At 41.0% G+C, this 20985-nt stretch overlaps 1 protein-coding gene across 1 annotated transcript; it reads right to left on the reverse strand.

Moving 5' to 3' along the window:
- Positions 1 to 3913: 3913 nt before the first annotated feature.
- LOC147999261 (uncharacterized) lies at positions 3914 to 8604 on the reverse strand. The gene is made up of 6 exons (XM_087596321.1): positions 8447 to 8604; positions 7270 to 7429; positions 5939 to 6082; positions 5140 to 5306; positions 4313 to 4418; positions 3914 to 4189 (listed from the first exon to the last, which is right to left on the reverse strand). The coding sequence occupies exons 1-5, from the start codon at positions 8571 to 8573 to the stop codon at positions 4354 to 4356; spliced, it is 663 nt and encodes a 220-aa protein (XP_087452447.1). The 5' UTR covers positions 8574 to 8604; the 3' UTR covers positions 3914 to 4189; positions 4313 to 4353.
- Between the last annotated feature and the right edge of the window lie 12381 nt (positions 8605 to 20985).

Genomic DNA, 20985 nt, shown 5'->3' on the forward strand with positions numbered 1-20985 from the left:
ATGAAACAGTGCATAGTGACCCTTAATGTGATGGGCCCTATATAAAGCTTTTTGCAATATTGGAATTTTAACAAACCTCATCCAGAACATACAGCAGAGGCAAGGATGTGATCACCATGTCCTTGCTCTCTATCAGGTTATTTTTCTGTGTCCGTGATTGTCAGGCATAGAACAGCAACAATCTGAAATAGCTGGTAGACATGGAACAAAGTGGCTAAAACTATAGTTGTGGGTTGCACACCTCAACTGTCAATGCCTAATGCTGTCCTCACAGTCCTCGGAGGCCCCTCTTGTAAGACTATCTATTGGAAAGTGGAAGCAGGTTTATCTGAGCTCAAAGTGAACCTGGCCAGCCAGGGAGAGGGCAACATGGGATACTTGAGACCATCTCTTAAACCAGCACAAAAACCAACCCTTCATTCAAAGCATCATCTATTAATTCTTTATTATTTACCACTTTCTCCCTACCAGCCTTTCAGTCTGGAATGGTAGAAAAGGACTGGGAATGTTCCTTCTATTCTAAGGACCTTGATCTCTCTTTCCTTAGGTCCACATTAAGAACACATGCAAATGGGTATCACCATCTGAACAACTTAGTATCATCTACTCAGTATATCTAGCCTAATACTGTTGTATGACAATCTCAAGCTTCCCTGAGTTTCGCTGACCTAGCAAGAAGTATGAAGTACTGAGGCCACACCCCAGTGATCCTTTCAAGGGGTTAGAAGAAAGCCGTGAGAGAAACTCCACTTCTTTGTCCTTAGATTAAATCACATTGACACAATGTGGGTGGACTATTTAACCAGACATGTTTCTCCCAACCCCACCTTTTTGAGTTCAGACCATGGCAGAATTCATGCCCCACCACCCTAGATATTGAGTTTAGTGATATGTAATTATTATTTAAACCTATGTATTAAATTTTGTCATTTTGTTAATTTTTGTGGTTTTCACAGTCTTCTTTGATTAACTTTCCTAGTTTTATTAATTTATCCCCTGTGTTCTCTGGTGTTTTGTCCTTCCCTTCAAACTAAAGTATTCCTTTTAGGATCCGCTAAAGAGCTGTCTTACTGGTTACTCATATTGTGTTAAATTTATTTTTAGTGTGCATTAGTCAGCACAGTAGCTGTGCAGCTGCCTGACCTCCATGGACCAGATCTACTTTCCAAACAATAACGCTAACTCTTACTGACTGTGTAGTATCTTGGCTGCTCTTTGTTCCCCTTGGACAGCCCTCAGGACCAGGCTCTCCTCCCCCTTAACCATGGATGCTGTCCTCTTCCTCCCTCCTCTCCATCACACGTTCTTCCTTTATTCTCTGGCAGCTTCTTCTTCCTTCTTCCCTCCTCATGATCCTCTCTAGCAAAGCCCTCAAAGCTGACCTTCCCCATCTCTCTGCTGTGCAGCTGTTGGCTGTTGGCTTCATTATAATCACAGTTAACTGGGAGCAGGGTCAGTTATTTGGGGTTAACCAGTCTTGAGTTCTACAATTAGCATTAAAATACAAGCAGCATTAGGCCAATACACTACAGGGGTGTTGTTTGTTTGTTTGTTTGGTTTGGTTTAATTTTCATTTACCTTTTTACTTGTTATTTTATTTTTGGCTATTTTTTATTAAATGGTAATTTTATTTATTTACATTTCAACTGTTGTCCTGCTTTCCACACTCCCCTCATCAAACCTTACATCCCTTTTCTGCTCAGCTTTGCCTATGTGACAGTGCTTCCCCACCCACACATATCCATTCCCTCCTCACACCTCTAGGATCTCCATTTGGTGGGCAACAAGCCTCACCTGAACCATAGAGCATCCTTGCATACACTTTGGCTGGCAGTTTGGCCCCTGGGAGCTTAGGGATTAGGGAAAGAAGATCTGTTCAGATATTAAAGCCAATGATTGCTGCATTCTCTTCTTTTTCTGGTTATAGGTGAAATTATGTTTGTGTGCTTCTCTTTTTTTAAATTATTGAGAGAAGATTAATTTCTTGGTTTTTCTTGGGTATAGTTTAGTTCATTGTCTTGGAGTTTTCCTCCTATTAGCCTCTGTTGTGCTTTCCTACAGAAAAGAATTCTTTAAATTTGGTTTTGTCATGAAATATCCTGGTTCCTCCTTTTATGGTGATTGAGGATTATGCTGGATATAGGAGCCTGTGTCTGCATTACATCTGCCCAAGATTTTCTGACTTTTAGAATCTCTGTTGAGAAGTCTGGTGTAATTCAGATATGTCTGAATTTATTTGTTACTAGATATTTATACCTTACCCCTTTTAATGTTCTTTCTTGATCTGTGCATTTAGCGTTTTAATTATTATGTGAATGGAGGAATTTTTCTGGTACAATTAGTTTGATGTTCTGTAGGCTTGTTGTACCTTTATGGCCTTTTCTTTCTTTACCTTATGGAAGTTTGCTGCTATGATTTGTTGAAGGTGTTTACTGGACCTATGAACTAGAAATCTTAATTCTCTTCTCTATTTATTATCCTTAGGTTTCAACATTTAATTGTGTCCTGAAATTCATGGATGTTTTGGATTCAATAAACCATACATGTTTATCTGAGATGGGTGTTTTGTGCTTTGTGGGATGACCTCCTTGACCCAGGCTGCATGAAGAATCTCAGCTGACAATGGGGACATAAATTATGAGTATGTGTAGCACGACCCAGGCCTCTTCCAGGTTCTTAGATATTAACTGAGAACCTCAAATACAGTAGTAATGTGATAGTGTGGTGTGAATCTAGTTACTATTCTCTATTTTGATATAGGTGACTCTTTTTGTGTCATGGTCACCTTATAATGACTAGAAGACCTAAGCTTGAGAATGACTAAAGACTACCTTGCTTCTCTAACAGCTGAGCTCTCTAAGAGCCCTGGTGTGACAGCAACTGTTGGTGGACATTCTGGATTATTCCTTCTGTACTTTAACTCTCTGTGTCACTTCCACCATCAGTAAGTTAGTTCAATTCCATAAATTGGAAATCCATCACCTGGAAGAAATACTCTTTTTTTTTAAAGATTTATTTATTTATTTATTTATTTATTTATTTATTTATTTATTTATAGTATACAAGTACACCGTGACTGTCTTCAGACAGACCAGAAGAGGGCATCATATCTCATTACAGATGGTTGTGAGCCACCATGTGGTTGCTGGGATTTGAACTCAGGACCTCTGGAAGAGCTGTCAGTGCTCTTAACCACTAAGCCATCTCTTTAGCCCAAGAAATACTTTCTGAATATGATCTGAGATTGGCCATGGAAAAAGGGTAGCTTGAATTGTCCCACCTAGGTTCTGGGCCTGCACAGGCCTGCTCTCCAAAAGAAACCTGTGTTCACAGCTGTTGGCTGGCTAAGAACGATTTCACGAGACGTGATACACAGCCCTCGGACTTCTGCTTCAGTCATCTGCACAATTTCTCCCAGATGATGTCCTCATACCGCCAGCAGGCGGGTGATGAAGCTGTCCAGAACACCAGAGCTCTGAAGGGATGCCTGGCAACCTAACACGTTGAGCAGGCAAGCTCAGTAAGTTCCCTGTGAACACACATCTCCTGAGATCTCTCTATTTAATCATAGGTGATCTTGTCCACCTAATACAGCACCTCATGTGGAATAACAAAAGCCACCTGCAGGAGCTGTGGTGATGACTCACAGGTTAGAGCATCTGCTGTTCTCTCAGAAGAACCACATGCCCCTAACAATTGGGTAAAGTATGTCAGTGATTACATCATAAAGTGTTTGTTGGAGACACAGCCACATTATCCACACAAAAAACACTATCACACTGGGTACCCCTTAGTGAGTTTGAATTCACTTATTAGCCCAGGCTCCATGGAACATGCAGAGATCCATCTCTAGCTGTCAGTTCTAGGTCCACAGAACCCTTGAGTAAGAATGATGGTCTTAAGAGTCAAGAGATAGAATTCAATTTTTATTCATAACAAATACATTTTTACAACACAACAGGATTAAAATGAATAAAAATATTTAAAAATATTTGAAAGTGAAAAATAGTAACAAGAACACATAAATATGAAACAACAAAAAGAAAACTTCAATTAAAATCATAACAAAAAAATTTCTAAACATAAGCATATTCTTAACGAACATGTAGAAGCACAGACGTATTGCTGTTTCTCCTCTAGCACACATAATGAAAGGCGGTCCCCCAAGCTGTCTCTCAAGTTGTGTTTTCTGAAGAAGAAAGTGAGTAAGACCTCAATCAGTCAGGCTGGCTTAGTGTTATATAAATTTAGGGTCTCTAAGAAATGACAAATTAACTCTGAGGAAGAATATTCATCCAAAAAATATTGTTACCATTCAGGATGTTTGTCATCAGGGACTCCTGAGAAAGCAACTCATTCTTCAGGAAGCTCTCTTACTGGGGTGTGTCCAATTCCAGCTCTCTTGCACTTTCTGAGACCTGGGAGAGGAACACAGTTTTAAGACACTGATTTGGTGGGGAAATGCTAGCCAGCTGTCAGAATGCTGCCTTCTACCACCTCAGTTCTATTGGACAGTCGACATGGACCTTTTAACTGATATCATTGTTGCTAACTCTGCAGGTAGGGCAAAATCCCCGGCAAGCCTCACTGTAATGTGGGCTGACAATATGGGACCCAGACTTATACCAGTGCAAACCAAGAACAGGGCACAGGGAAGAGACCTCATTGGGTTGCCGGAAGAAAGGAGATGTCCATATGTCACCAAGGTTAAAGTCAATGACAAGTACTAATTTGACATTTGCACTTGGTTCTTATCCCGGAAAGGTGCTTCCTACACAAGAGGTCACATTAACACAGAGTGTCATTTGGCAAAGAACCACGAACTTGTTCAAAGCTCTGCATAGGATCCAATCTATCACATGGATATGCAATAATGAGGTATGTTATTCATCTGTCACCATTTCTAGACTGCAGCTTCAAAAAGAGCAGCAAAATATACTTGCAATATAATTCCATTTCTGAAAAGTGTTTACCTTCCCAGAATATTTGTGCATAGGCAGAGCAATGAACAATTCCATTACATGAGGTGGTTGGCTGGTTGTGATTGTAAATTAGAAAGGAGGTAGGAGGAAGCAAACATGTATCAAATTGGCAAATTTTATCAGATATTGTTAAGCTAACACAGCTGTTTGTCCCTACCAGATGATGCTGGGTCTGGACGTTGCTGGTCTTTATCTTTCTTGCTTAAGTCAACCAAATATTTCTGGTTCAGTGCACACTCAAGATGTCCCTCCTTGCTCCCCTGCTTCAGTGGGACCAACTTCTTCCTGCATGTGTTCTCCATCAGGAGCTGGCTGAGCAGGTTTCTGGAAATACAGTCTGCAGAGTAAGATCATGCTGCCCCTTTCTCCCATTCCTACTCCCAAGTCCCACTAACTCTACCAGGTCCCAGATACCCATGAAGACTTAATAAAATACATCTCGATACACATAATGCTGCTGCACAAACCACAAAGAGTTAATTCAGGGAAGAATAAATTGTTTGCTTGGCCCGAGCACCAATTAGTGTCCACATCTCTCAAAAAGAACATGGATCTACAACTATCCATGAAAGCCCAATGCATGGGGCAACATCAATTAGTAGTTGGCAAACACCCGCAAAAGAGGTCAGTAGAACCAAGAGAAGGTCATGCTAACCCTGTGGTCCACGCACTGAGTGTTGTAAAACCTGGTATGACCCCAGAGGCCCAGGTCAGCCTAATAACGTTCTGCTGACTTCAATCAGTGCTGTTCTATCTAGAGCCTTCTGCAGATGCCTAGACAGTCCTGGGATGAGTAACAGTCTTTTATGGAACTGAAAACTGAGTCCTAATGACCCTGGAACACTGATGTGTAAACAGCACAAGAGATAGAACCAGAACTGAAGACCGTCCAATCCAGAACAAAGAAATCAGAAATGGCCATTCCACAGGTGACAGCCTTTCTGACCAGGACTTACCTAGAGAAGGTAATCTCCTTCTTCAGCTTATGGTTGTTCTCATGGATCTCAGTGTTCTCCATCTCTAAGTTGTGCAGAATTGACATGACCCCCTCCTCCATTCTCTCCAGGTCTTCATAATATGGATTTGGCCTGAAGTGTGGCCTGGCCCCAAATGATAGAATACAATGAACATCAGCATTTAGGAAGATATGAACTCAGGGTGGGTCCTGTACTACACCAGTCCTGGAAGGACACCTTCTGAATTCTACATATTGGACCTTCTTCAGCTTCAGAAACATGTTTTTCTGCGTCCAGCACACCAGAATCTCGGCATCCAGATGGAGGGTTCCCTGGCTCCCTTTATTCAATCAAGAGGAAATCTGCAGTCCAGCCAGTAGAGCTATCAAGAGCCTAGGCCACACCTCCCCATGCTCCCCCACCCCCAACGCACCCAGAATCCTGTGATTTCCTTTTTCCTGTCCTGATAACAGACCATATATCAACCCAAAATTATAATCTGCACAACGAATACAAATATACAGGCAAACGTGGCCACATAAGCAAAGAACTGTGCTGTTGACCGTGGGGCTCCCAGAACAAAGCATTCACATCACCATGAAAGTGTCACAGGTAAATACTCAGGCCAAGACATAGACTCCTATATTCCAGGTGTGGAGGGAAATATAAACATATAACAGTTGTGCATATGCATTTGGATGTATGCACACACAGACTCACAGACTGAGACACACCCACAAAAAAAAAGAGAAATGTAAACAGAGTCAGAGAAAGAGAAAAGCAAATATGGAAACAGAGAGCACTGTGAGAACCAGGAGAAATGCATGCACCATTGCTGTGTCTGAGGGGCTCCCACAGACACACAGACAATAACAAACAGGCCTGAGCCTGACAACTTCTAGTCAAGCATTGAGATGAACTGTTTGGGACCAGGCCCCTCAGGCTGCTGCCTGGATCTTCCAGCACTCAGTCCCTGCCTAGCAAGTACAGAGACTCACCATAAACTCACTGCAATTACAATCTTGCAAAGCCACCAGCTGTCAAGGGCTTTGCAAATGCACACTAGACACTCACTCTCCCTGACTTTATCCCCGAATTCTTCATTCAGACCACAAGTTCTGCTTTTCAATAAATGGAAGCAGATGAGTCCATTGTCCATCTCTCTCCTCAGGAAGGGTCAAGGTTCTGAATCTCCTCTATATGGGAGGTGAGGTTTAGCACAGGGTGGTTAGGGATGCACAGCTTTCTAGAACCCAAAACCTTAATAGGATAAGATGAAGGTGACCTTGCAGACCCAGGAATGAAACAAGAGTGTTTGGAGCGATTCATACCTGTTGTTTTTGGATCTCTCTGTCAGAAACCTCAGGCGATCTCTCAGGTCATTTCTCTCCTCGGTAATGAGCTGCAGCTCTTTAATCAGCCTCTCCTTTTCCTTCTTGACCTGCTTCTCGCTTGGGGCAGTTTCAGGGGAAGATGTTTCTCTCCCAGCGTCTGTAGGTAGAAGAACACAAGTGAACCTGCATGGGGAGAATGCATAGTGTGTACATAGACCACAGTTAGGCCTAAACAGGAGAACAAGCCTGGAACCCAGTGTCACTGCTAGGCGATTGGTCTATCCTCAGTGGATCTCAGTTCTCCCACTACTCTATAGAGACCAAGAGATGTAAGCAGCCAGTTGTTCCTTATGCCGGACATCAGGTGCTTACATGTACTACGGAGATGGCTTCTCCAGGATTATCATTAACTGAACAGGGTACAGCTTTATTTCAGGACCCTCACCCCTGTGGCTTCAGAACTCAGATGATAAATTCACCATCCACAGGACTTGAGTGACTGGAGACACTCAGATGTCCTACCCTGATACTCTAGGCCAATATCTTTGGATTTAAATGCATTTCCAGGGAGGACATGGTCAACAGACTTATCAATTCCCCTATTTGAAATACCAAACCCCTGAAGTGCCAATGGGTTACAGGCTGAAACTTGGTCCACATATTCCAAATAGTTTTGGTATTTTAGAAAAATGTTTGTAACACACAACCTCTAATATATAAAGCTAAGGATGACCCTGCAATTAGAAGAAATCAGAGAAGGTCTAAGAACATAAGGTTATTGCCTGGAGCACAATTTTCTCCCTGTTCCTACTGTCAGATATCCACTGTATTTAAAGAAGCAATGATAGTGAAGTACATTGCTGCCCTGTCTAAACTCAAAAAAGGTGGACCCTCCATGACTCCTGATGGTGTTTTTATATCAATGTAACATACCAAATGAACTGAAAAGTAAAGGCCAGAAGTTCACAGTGTAATAGCATTGGCCTAACCATATCCTCCCAGTGGGGATAGAGAATCTAAAGTTCTGAAATCCTTGACTTTCAGGAATTGTGATATTCATGGAAATTCAATTCCTTTTCAGATGCTCCAGTTGTTGTGGCCCATTGCTAGAAAGGTCAGCTTAAGCCTCCAGCCCCCCTGACAGGGAGCTCAAAATATACTGCCCAGAACTTACTAAACATTCCCCAGAAGTGCTGTCTTTGTCCATCATTACTTTGAGACGAAAGGCCAGATTCCTTCACTCTAGTCTGTCCACAATCGACATTCCCCCTCCCAAAATGCTTGCGAAGACGGGAAAACATGTCTTAGCTTGTAACTGCCAGACTCAGACTGAGAGAAACTAGGGCACTGGTTGTCACTGATGTCTGGTGACATCACAGAGGATGCCAGAACTCTCTAGGAGACAATAGAATGTCCAAGAAGGGACAGCAGATGTCATGGGGAGCAGACTTTGCCTCCCTGCTAATGTTCTCCCTGTACTGAGCATAAGCTGAGGTGCCCTTTCCAGGAGACTTTCCTGGGGCAGAGTCACTGAGCATCTCCTGCTTCCAAAGCCAAATTTTCTTCAAGGCTTGATTATAAAAAAACCTTAGTAATTCCTATGCATCTAAATGAATGTTTCCTTCTATATCTTGCCCCAAAATGTCTCATCCTAACTCAAATTATCCTCATTCACCAATGTTAGCCATTAAAACTTCCTGAGATTTCATACCAGCTTGAATATGCAGTCAAAATTTCTTCTGTCTCATTATGTACGGGTGCTTTAAATCACATCAAGAAATAGTCTGCATGTAGGTTACAACATGGGTGTGTGTTAGGGGAACACTCATGAAGTCATGTGCTTAACAATCGACAATTGCCAGAATATTCCTTAGGAGAAAGAGTTGAAATCTTTATGGTGCTAGGAAAAGTGTGGAGACCAGTTGGCAGAGGAAAGTGCAATATTGGAGCCACCAGTGAACGGAACCTCATGCTGCTTGTGGGGTTCTCCTCTCTGCACCAATGTCGCCAAAGGAGCACTGCTCACAGGCCTGAGTAAGATATACCATGAGCTTCTATCAGAAAAATAAAATAGTCAAGAGATATAGGGGGTGCACAGAAAGGTCTAAAATGAGGCTATAAACATCATTAAGTGGATAGAGCAAGGTCCCAGCACCTGTACACTGGAAAATGGCCACCACACCAAACACAAAAGCATCTATCAAAGTGAAAAATGAATACTTTATAGAATGCACACACTAACATTGATTGATCACATCCATAGTTCAAATTTTGGGGGCAAATTCATGGCCCTAACTATCTTTCTCTCAACCCATATAGCAAAAAATAAGAAAGACAGAGAAAAGGAAAAGTCAAAACAAAATCCAAAGCTTCTCATATGAGGACTGCAGGAAGTGTTATCTGGTGGTCAGTTCTGATTAGACATTTTAGATAGAACAGTGCACAGTGACCCTTGATGTGATGTCCCTATATAAAGCTTTTTGCAATATTGGAATTTTAACAAACCTCATCCAGAACGTACAGAAGAGGTAAGGATGTGATCACCATGTCCTTGCTCTCTATCAGGTTATTTTTCTGTGTCCTTGATTGTCAGGCATAGAACAGCAACAATCTGAAATAGCTGGTAGACATGGGAAAACGTGGCTAAAACTATAGTTGTGGATTACACACCTCAACTGTCAAAGGCTAATGCTGTCCTCACAGTCCTTGGAAGCCACTCTTGTAAGCCTATCTATTGGAAAGTGGAAGGAGGTTTATCTGAGCTCAAAGTGAACCTGGCCAGCCAGGGAGAGGGCAACATGGGATACTTGTGACCCTGTCTAAAACCAGCCCAGAAACCCACACTTCATTCAAAGCATCATCCACCAATTCTCGATTATCTACCATTCTCTCCCTACCAGTCGTTCAGTTTGGAATGGTAGAAAAAAATGGAACTGATCTTTCTATTGTAAGGACCTTGATCTCTCTTTTCTTAGGTCCACATTAAGAGTATATATAAATGGATATCACCATCTGAACATCTTAGTATTATCTACTCTGTATATCTAGCATAATACTGTGCCTATGACAGTCTCAAGCTTCCTTGAGCATTGTTGCCCCAGCAAGAAGTATGAAGTACTGAGGCCAGTCCCCAGGGATCCTTTCAAGGGTTTAAAAGAAAGCCATCAGAGATACTCCACTTTTTGTCCTTAGATTAAATCAAGCTGACACAATGTGAACCTGGTGGGCTATTTAACCATGCATCTTTCTTCCAACCCCTCTTTTCTGAGTTCAGTCCATGGCAGAATTCATTCCCCACCACCATAGATATTTCTTTGTATATTTCCACAAGAGCCAGGTTTCTTTCTCTTTTAAATAGAATTAGTTGTAGTCAGTCAACTGTTGCCCTATGTAAGAAATGATTAGTATATATTGTAACTTACCACACTGTATTTGTGTATACAAGTACATTATTGGAAATCCAGCATTACTGAGGAATTGGAAACCAGCGCTGTGGCCTTGCCTTTCTGTGCCTAGTCCTGGCTCACAGGCAACAGGGGGCAGACCTTGATTTCCTCTTCAGGGACAGAGTGATGGTGAATGGGCACTGAGCAGGCAGAGAAACACAGCTGAGGCAGCTCCTTTCAGGTATCAAACACATCATCTCCTTCCCATCTTAAGGGCTGTTGCTGAGGTCTTGCTCCCGTACCTACCTTAATAGCAGCAAATTTGTTACACAGCAGCCAGCTCTTTCCTATTGTTCTGTAATACGCCTCCACATCATGGATGCCAACAAACAAACTAACAAAAAACAAAAAAACCTGACATTGAACTGTGTGGTGCTGGTCACATACCCTGTTATGTTCCGTATGTTACGAGGTTTGTTAATCTTAACAAGTTCCCCAACTATGAGCTTCACATAGTACCCATTAGATTCAAGGAAAATAGGAACAATTATGTGTAAAATGACCCGAGTCAGGGCCCATAGACAGCAGCATTTCCAGCACTTGTGCTTTAGCCCATGTGGATTTTGCAATGAGCTGGGCCTAGCAATGTCCAGTACACAGTTGTGAGCTGTTGCTCTGGTTGAACTGTATTGGTGTGTGCATTCAATGAACTACACCTATTTAAATGAATTCAGTGTTCCTGTGGTCTGAGTCCAGACCTCTTGACACCAAATCTTCCCGTCAGCAGCACTTAGGAAAAGAAGCTAAGGTTAGGAAAGGTGACGTCTTGTCATAAATTATGTGACCAGAGGGATGGAGAAATGATCCCTTGTGTTAAGAGTCAAGGTGTCCTCTGTAATATTCAGGTCTATACTGGCCCTGTGCATCAGCTTCAAGGACCCATTTCTGATTTTCTTTGGGGTTCCCATGATGATGCACTCAGACATGATTGGAAAGAACCAAAATGGTGGTCAGACTTGATTTATAAAATGCAGGCAACATTGCAAACTTATGTTACAGGATATTGGATTCATATTATCAGCCCCAAGATAGTGTTATTTACTTTAAAAAAAATTACCTCTGGCAGTTCAGTTCAGCACTAGCACCGATATTTTACCCTAGAACTTTTTTTGGTTGTTTGTTTGTTTTTTGTTTTTGTTTTTGGATGAACAAGTACTTTCTTATTTTGTGGCCCAGCCCTAGCTCTTACTTCTTTGCACAGTCACAGAGAGACCTCAAACATATACTCAGCCAAAAGCAGGGGAATGTAGAAAAGAGCCTAAGGCAATACCACATAATGACATTGAAAGTGGGTGGCCAAAAGGTGTTATACAATTAACCTCACTTCAGTGAGTGATGACATACCAACCTGGTGGCCTACGATTCTGGAATATTAATCAGAATCCTTTCGTCATATTAGATCTTAATAGAAACAAGGAAGCAGTCCTTTCCTGAAGTATATATTCATCATACGTAAAGAAGATATTACATCCATATACAACTCAGAATAGAATTATCCCCCAAGACCGGAAAGATCTGGCAACATTAATATTAGAAGCTTCTCCTGTGTTACAGTGGTAAGCACAGAAGAAAGAGGAAGATAGGGCTGAAAACAAAAGCATCAGGCCAGAGCACTGTTTCTCAGGATGAGTTGCTAGGTGAAGGTAAATAAACCTTACTAAGTTTAATACAGTATTACATACACTGTTGTAAGTAACTGGAGCCGAGGCTATCCCCAAAGGTTTGCCTGTCTGTGAAATCTGATACCCTAACTCAGGTGTCTTCCCTGGCCTCAGTGGGAGAAGGTGCACCAGCCCTACAAAAACTTGATGTGTCTTGGTGGAGGCACACTCTGAGGGATATTCCTCTACTCTCTCAGAGGAGATGGTGTGAGGACATTGGGGAGGAACTGTGGGAGAGAAGTAACAAGAGGAAGGACAGCAATTGGGATGCAAAGTGAATTTAAGCCTGAATTAAGGTGAAGAGACACCTTAACTAAGGTAACTAATAAAAGAATCAGTGTGTGCCCATGGCTCCAGGTAGATATGTAGCAGAGGACTAGCTTATCTGGGATCACTGGGACGGGAGAACCTTGTTTCTGAGGAAGCTTCATGAACCATGATATTGGAACTTAGGCCTCTGAGGCGGGAGTGAATTGGTGGGTGGAGGAGCAATCTCATAGGGAGAGGGTGTGGGGGACAGAAGAGGGGGTCATGTAGAGGAACATGGAGTGGGAGATAAATTGGAAATGTAGATAAAGTGATGAAAGAAAACTAAAAAACATCAGACTATGAGTATCATTTAATTCAAGCCTCAAATAATAAAAACATAAATGCGAGAGTCTCCTGGTCCTGTTCATGTCATCCTGAATCTTAAAATCTTTTTTCCTCCAAATTCCGTGCCACATGAGGTGCACTGAACTGTCAGCTGCCTGCTTGGATGACAACTGCAGCAGCTTCCCTATGCACTTGCTTTGTAGGAGCACGAAATCTATTGAGCTCCCTTTTCCAAGTTGGAACTTTAATTGGTAAGAGTCTTGCCTTGAGGACACCTTCCACATCTCTACAGTACAGAGGCAGGAGGCTTATCGTTAATAACATTCATCTCCTTAACTATGTCACCCTCCTCTTCAGCACATGAATTTGCTGTGACATTAAACTTCTTAGTGATCTTTTCCACTCAAAGCTGCACATGGTTTTCATGTGTTTGCCCTGTGTGTTGTTCCTTCTCCTGCAGTCTTGAGGAACAGTGACCAAAAGTAACCAAACCACAGACTCAAAGCCATGTTAATACTGTATTGTGTACTATTTTCACAGAGTTGCCTGAGGTGTAAATGGGACATGGAGAATTCGAACATAGTTTGAATCTTAGGCCTTTCACTGGGCAGTCCCTCATCTTCTCTAAAAATTAACCCCATTCTTCTACCATTGAGACCCACCTGCTGGTTAGCTCTTTACCCCTCTGCCGTGGTCTGTTCCATATCTCTTCCTGCCCATGTCTACTCTGAATCTCCTGCTTCAGCTTGCCTCTGCCTATGTCCCTCTCTATGCCCGGAAGTTCTGCCCACATACTTCCTGACGAAGCTCTTGGCCATCAGATCTTTATTACATCCAATCGGCAGTGAGACAACACCTGATACATCTCTTAGCTTGTGTTGAGCTGATGAGAAGGACAAACATCCACAAAATAGCAAACCTGATGATGGGACATAGAAATGACAAGAGAAATCCTGCCAGCACTTAGCTCACTGCCAGTACAGAACTAACAATTGAAAGTTGACACACCTTAGTACAAAGGGAGGTCACCTCAGCATTTCCCCTTTTACTCCAAGAAATACCTTTAATTTAACATTAATAAGCTAGATAAAATAAGAAAACTTATGAGATGCATCAGGTAAGAATTACTGTCACAATATTCTGTCCATTCGTATTTTGCAAAATTGGAGAAGGTACTTCATTATCTAAATTATATTAGTCTAAAATTTTGTACCTAAATCATTTTCTATCACTTTTTAAGCTTTGTATCCCTTATCTATCATAACTTTCATTTATTAACCATAATAAGTCTTCTGAGACCAAATGTACTTTCATTAATTCCAAACAATTTAAGCGTTTATGTCTTTCATCCTTAAAATTTGACACATTTTTTGCGTACAAATTTTCTTTATTCAGCTTCTACACGAAGATTATTTTTGCTCTGATTTAGAGCAGGATGCAAGGGTGGAGTGCAGACCTGAGGGGAGGGCAGATGAATGGAGTTGAGCTGCAGGATGTGAGGTTCACAGAGAATAAATAAGAAGTTAAAAAAAATAAGAAATGAGCACAGTGGGGATGAAGCTGTGAATACTTGGCATGGGGACGTTTGGCAGTGGACTGGGCATTTTAGGGGTGGGGTGGATTGGCGTGGGTTCTGGAGTAGTAAGGATGATGTCTGTTCTTGTCTTTTGGGGAAACTCCTCGGTCTTCTCCCATCCCTCCTCCACCTCTACCCCCACCTCCAACCGCCATAACTGCCTCCTACCACAGCAGCGGCTTCTGGGCATCGGCCTCTTTCTGCTCAAGCTCTTCTATGTGCTCGGGGTGGTACAAGCTTTTAAAAGTCCCAGGCAGTGGGCAGACCACGCACACTCTCCTGGCATCCCCATCCTCTCTCAGGACTTATGGTGCCAGAGCGGATATCGCAGGAGTTTTAATACTGCTGTGGAGTGTCCATAGAGCCCTGCTTTCTGAGCCTCCCATGTCCACCCTGTTCCTGTCCAGGTTCCTGGCTGTCACATTTCTGCACGATGGTGAACAAGTTTGTTTTTCTGATTCTCATAACAAGAAAAGGTTAAGACTAAACTATCTAATCTTCAACCCCATCCAAGATCTGAGGAGGAGAAATGTTGCCTGAATAAAAGGAAATTCAGAGCAAACAGCTTCCAAATCTAAAGAAATGACAGAAATTGTTGGCTACCCTGGGAGTCAGTCAGCAAATATTCCTGTGTCACTGTGGCATCCACCTTCAACTCACTGGGCCAGGAGCTCTGACAACAATCCTTTGAAGCAGGTCACTTGAAGGACTATCCTATTTTTTTTTCCAAAAACTGGGACACAGACTTCCCCATGATCAACTTCTGCACAGTCTGGACAGCTTTCTGGCAGCAGTAGAGGTAAGTGGGTAGTATTTCACCCAATGGTTCTTTAGAGCCCATCATCTTTTTCAGAATAGATTGGGGACACTACCAGGAGTTGAGGTCTCTCCCACTGTGAAAAGCCTTTAACTATTAGGACATCTGAAATGGCAGATTCTTCAGATCTCTAAAGGATTTGAGAACCACTTTTGTATATAATGTCTATCTCAGTGGACAAATGTGGCTTTTTTTCCCCAAGGGATTTACTTCCTACTTAACTTTAAAAACATACACAGGAAGTTAAATAAAGCTTATTTCTGTACCTAACTAAAGCAGTACCTAACATGACTGGAAAACTGATTATTTATAGTTGGAAAGTACTAGCTTGAATTCCTTAATTATCCACGGCAGTGTGCAGTAGTAATTTTATAAAATTAGAATTTTACACCACATTGTGAATAAGTTGCATATACTTATATCTTAAAAATGAATTGAATCATTTATGCAAGTACAATTTTAAATTCTATCATCATTCAAAAATCCATGCCATCCTAAAATATTTGAGACTTGTTATTGCTTTCTAGTATAAATAGAGATACAGTGATCTATGATTTTGTCATTTTAGTCCCTTCTCCTGATTTCCCACAACATTAGACAGAGAATTGAGGAGAGAAAGAGAAAGGAAGAAAGACATCCCTGATTCGAATCTGCTTTACTGTTTCCTCCCTGACCATGGCCAGTAAGAACTTGCAACCAACCCCCTAACTGACAATAATCATCTACAGCCCACGGCAGACAAATAACCACCCATCCACCCTTCCTCTTGAGAATGAGGGGGTCATGTTCCTTTAAGTTGCTTCCCAATGTGTGTGGGGTGACAACATGTTTTGGGGACCTTTCAACAATTGGGACATTTTCCAAATCCTGGGAGATCTTGCAGTTTCCTATGCGTCCAGACCCTGAATGTGGAGGGATTAACTGAAGTCCTGGCTACATTAACAATGAAAAATACAAACACACATTCCTACCATATGAGGAAGGTCACCGGATATCTACCCCTTGAAGTTTGCTCAAAACAATTAGTCAATTAGCTTTTTATTTATCTTCAGGTCACTTCTTAGTAACCAGGCAGAAAAGAGACAGATTGTTTGCCAAAATTATATCAATTGCTTCTAAGCCAGTCACCAATTGAGTTCCTGCCATCCTTTGAAGTTTCATCAGAGAGGCTCTATTTTGCACAGACTCACAATACTTATGTCTCCCATGTGGCAAACTAAAAGAACTGTTAAGATCTCCTTAAATAATTCAACAGTTTTCCCAATCCAAAGTCTCCCACCCTCCTCCAAAAAATCAAGAGATTCCTCACAAACATCTCCACTCACTTCGGTACCAGTTTATATATCAGTCACATTTCTGTTACTGCAGAAAAATACTATGACCAAGAACAACTCAAGGAATACAGTTCTTCACATTGTGGTAACCAACCCCAACTACCAAATTATTTCATTGCTAAGTCATAAATATAAGGTCGCTACTGTTTGAATTGTAATGTAAATAGCATGTATAAAGTATGTCTCATATGTGGTTGTTCCCTGAAGGGCTTGCAACCCACAGGTTGAAAACTGCACTTGTGTGTGGTGGTGGGAGGGGGGGTGGTGAGTTTTTTGTTTTGTTTGTTTGTTTTCCTTTTTCTCAAAACCCAAATGCTGATAAGAACATAGGCCAATATCAGGCTCTTCAATTTTATTCCATTAGGCACTGTGTCTGCTCTCATGATATTAACATGCTGGTTTTTCTTTTTTACTATTCCCCAAAATGAAGGTGAAATCATTAAAGGTGATGCCTCCCGCAGTGCTTTACTGTCTTATTAGTTAGCAGTGTCTGACTGCCCTGCTCAGTTGTGCTTTCATGTGAGTTCTGAGATTTTTTTTTTCATTCCCATGAAGTTCAGCATTGAACATCTGTGACTTATACCTGATTTTAGTGGAAATGCATTAAGATTTTTCTCCAGTTAGGATGCTGTTGGCCTTGTATATTGCCTTTGTATTGTGAAGTTATGTCTTCTCCATATCTCAGCTTCTGCAGGACTTTTTCTTGAATCGCTGTGTGATTTTGCTAAAGAAATTGTCTGCCTCTAGTGCAGTGATCATGTGTTTCCTGTTCTTGGTTTTATGTGGTAAATTGTTTATTCATTTGTATTTGTTGAAACATTCTTGTACCTCTGGAATCAAGCCAGCGTCATCATGGTACCTGATACTTTTGGTATTTTCCTGAATTTTATTTGTCAGTATTTTATTGAGAAATTTTTCACTTAAATGTTCCTTCCAATCTTATTTTCTTTTCTATGTTGCAAAGAGACACCATGAGCAAGGGAACTTATAGAAGAAAGTTTATTGCAGCTTACAGTTTCAAGATCATGAGTCTTTGATTATTATGCTGGGGTACATGGCAGCAGGTAGGACACCATGTTTCTAAAGAACTGGCTGAGATCTTACATCTTATCTGCAAGTTGGACACAGAAAGTGACTGTTAACTATAAATGGTATTGAATTTGGAAACCTCAATGCCCAATCCCATAACATTCCTCCAACAAATCGATATCTTATAATTCTTACCGAACATTTCCACAAACCAGGAATAATCATTCCTATATATGAGTTTATGGGGGCCATTATCATTCAGATCACCATATTCCACTCCCAATTCCTCATAGGTTCTTAAACATATCATAATAAAAAAATACATTAGCTCAGCTTCCAAGACTCCTGTAGTCTTTCGGTCTCTGTACAGTTTATCCACAGTGCTTTATGATACTCCAGGCAGTCCCTTAATTATTCCCCCTACAAAATCAAAAGGCAAATTATACACATCCAATGTGTAATGCCAAAAGTAAATGTTATCATTGCAATGGGAAATTGGGAATGTGGTGAGTAAATTCACGGCATAAACCAAAAAGAGCGCACTCCAAATTTGCTACTTCTGATGAATGACAAAGGGATTAGATGGGTCCACTCCCGTGGCTTTGCTGATTGCAACATAAATCCTAAAACTATGTTGTATCACAGAGATTTGTGGTGCTTGTGTTTTTATTGTCATTCGTTTCTAGGAATTTTAATTTTTCCTTATGGATTTCTCCCTTGGCCCTTTCAGTAGTGTGTTGTTTGTGTTGCTGACTTTCCATGAGTGTGTGCACTGACTGTACTTTCAATTGTGTGATATCAGTTTGATTCCTTTGTGCTCAGATAGAATGCACGACACTACTTCAACCTTCTTATCTTTCCTGAGGGTTGTTCTGTGTCCTAACCCGTAGTCAATTTTGGAGACAGAAGCACAGGCTGATAGAAAATATATGTATAGTTCTGTGTAGTTTGTTAGGTCCATTTGACTGATGATGTCACTGAATTCTGCTCATCCTCTTTTGTTTATTTGCATGTGATCTGTCAACTGGTCAGAATGGACTATTAAAACCAATTACAACCACTGTTATAGCTAATCTGTAGTTTCATATCTATCTGATAGTATGTACTTTTAAAATTAGGAAGCTTGTGTTTAATATGTATTTATTTAGAGTTGTGGTATCTTTTGATAATTGCAAAGTATGAAGTGAATGTCCTTACATGTTGTGGACAGGATTCGTTTGAAATCTATTCTGTCAGCTAGATAGAGAAACTGCATAGAATTGCTATAGGGACCTGTGTCTTAGGTCTGTTTCCCTAGTATATCCTCTACATCTCTCATGATGGTGATCCTGTTTCTGGCTAAATGTATGTCTGTTTACTGGGGAATTGAGTTTAGTGACATGTATTAAATTTTGTCATTTTGTTAATTTTTGTGGTTTTTATTGGCCTCTTTTGATTGACTGTCATAGTTTTGTTACATTATTTCCTGTGTCCTCTGGTATTTTATGCTTCCCTTCAAACTAAAGTATTCCTTTTAGGATCCTCTACAGAGCTGTCTTACTGGTTATACATATTTTGTTAAATTTATTTTTAGTGTGCATTCGTCAGCACAGTAGCTGTGCAGCTGCCTGCCCTCCATGGTATCAGATCTACTTTCCAAACAATAACGCTCAACTCTTACTGACTGTGTAGCATATTGGCTGCTCTTTGTTCCCCTTGGACAGCCCGCAGGACCAGGTGCTCCTCTCCCTTAACCATGGCTGCTGTCCTCTTCCTCTCTCCTCTCCATCACACACGTTCTTCCTTTATTCTCTGGCAGCTTCTTCTTCCTTCTTCCCTCCTCATGATCCTCTCTAGCAAAGCCCTCAAAGCTCCCCTCCCCCATCTCTTGGCTGTGCAGCTGTTGGCTGGTGGCTTCTTTATAAACACAGTTAACTGGGAGCAGGGTCAGGTTTTTTTTTGGATTAACCAGTCTTGAGTTCTACAAATTAGCAGTAAAATACAAGCAGAATTAGGCCACTCCACCACAAGGATTTCTTTTGCTTTGTTTTGTTTTGTTTTAATTTTTCTTTTACCTTTTACTTTATTTTATTTTTGGCTATTTTTTAATCATTAGTTTTTTTATTTATGTATATTTCAAATGTTGTCCCGCTTTCCTGACTCCCCTCATCAAATCTTACATCCCATTTCTGCTCAGCTTTGCCTATGTGACAGTGTTCCCCCACCTACACATATCCATCCCCATCTCACACCTCTAGGATCTCCTTTTGGTGGGACAATAGGCCTCAGGGTAGTCAATGGCCTCCCACCCCATGATGCGACTTAAGTCAGTACTCTTCTACACAGTTACCTAGAACCATAGAGCCATCCTTGCATATACTTTGGCTGGCAGTTTGGTCCCTAGGAGCTGCGGGACTGGTGACAGAGGATCTGGTTAGATATTAAAGACAAATGGTTTCTGCTTTCTCCTCTTTTTTCTGGTTATAGGTGAAATCATGTTTGTTTGCTTCCCTTTTTTGAAATTATTGAGTTGATTAATTTCTTGGTTTTTCTTGTGTATAGTTTAGCTCATTTTCTTGGGGTTTTCCTCATATTATCCTCTGTTGTGCTCTCTTAAAGAAAAATATTGTTTAAATTTGGTTTTGTTGTGAAATATCTTGGTTTCTCTATTTATGGTGATTGAGAATTATGCTGGGTATAGGAGTCTGGGTCTGCAATACATCTGCCCAAATTTTTCTGGCTTTTGGAGTCTCTGTTGAGAAGTCTGGTGTAATTCAGATAGGTCTGAATTTATTTATTACTGGTTATTTATACCCTACCCCTTTTAAAGTTCTTTCTTTGATCTGCGTATTTAGTGTTTTAATTATTATGTGAATGGCAGAGTTTTTTCTGGTACAATTCATTTAGCCTTCTGTAGGCCTCTTGTACAGTTATGGCATTTTCTTCCTTACCTTATGGAAGTTTTCTGCTATAATTTATTGAAGATGTTTACTGGACCTATGAACTGGAAATCTTAATTCTGTTCTATATTTATTATCCTTAGATTTGGACTTTTAATTGTGTCCTGAAATTCATGGATGTTTTGGATTCAATAAACCATACATGTTTATCTGAGATGGGTGTTTTGTGTTTTGTGGGGTGACCTCCTTGATGCCAACTCTTACATTTAGTAGCAGGTTGGATAATGAGACATGGTTAGGAATGGTGACCTCTTGACATAAACTATATGAAAATAGGTAGGTTAATTTATGTGTGTCAAGTATCAGTAGTCTCCTGG

The sequence above is a fragment of the Rattus norvegicus genome, chromosome 19, assembly GCF_021556685.1.
Source record: "Rattus norvegicus strain SHRSP/BbbUtx chromosome 19, alternate assembly SHRSP_T2T, whole genome shotgun sequence".
Taxonomy (NCBI): domain Eukaryota; kingdom Metazoa; phylum Chordata; class Mammalia; order Rodentia; family Muridae; genus Rattus; species Rattus norvegicus.

What these genes read in the sequence shown, in the direction of transcription:
- LOC147999261 (XM_087596321.1), bottom strand. Translation starts at nt 8,573, where the DNA reads ATGTTTTCCCGTCTTCGCAAGCATTTTGGGAGGGGGAATGTCGATTGT. An exon ending in GCACTTCTGGGGAATGTTTA is followed by an intron (nt 7,430 to 8,446) that starts GTAAGTTCTGGG and finishes TTCTACCTACAG; the next exon opens with ACGCTGGGAGAGAAACATCT. An exon ending in GAGAGATCCAAAAACAACAG is followed by an intron (nt 6,083 to 7,269) that starts GTATGAATCGCT and finishes ATTTGGGGCCAG; the next exon opens with GCCACACTTCAGGCCAAATC.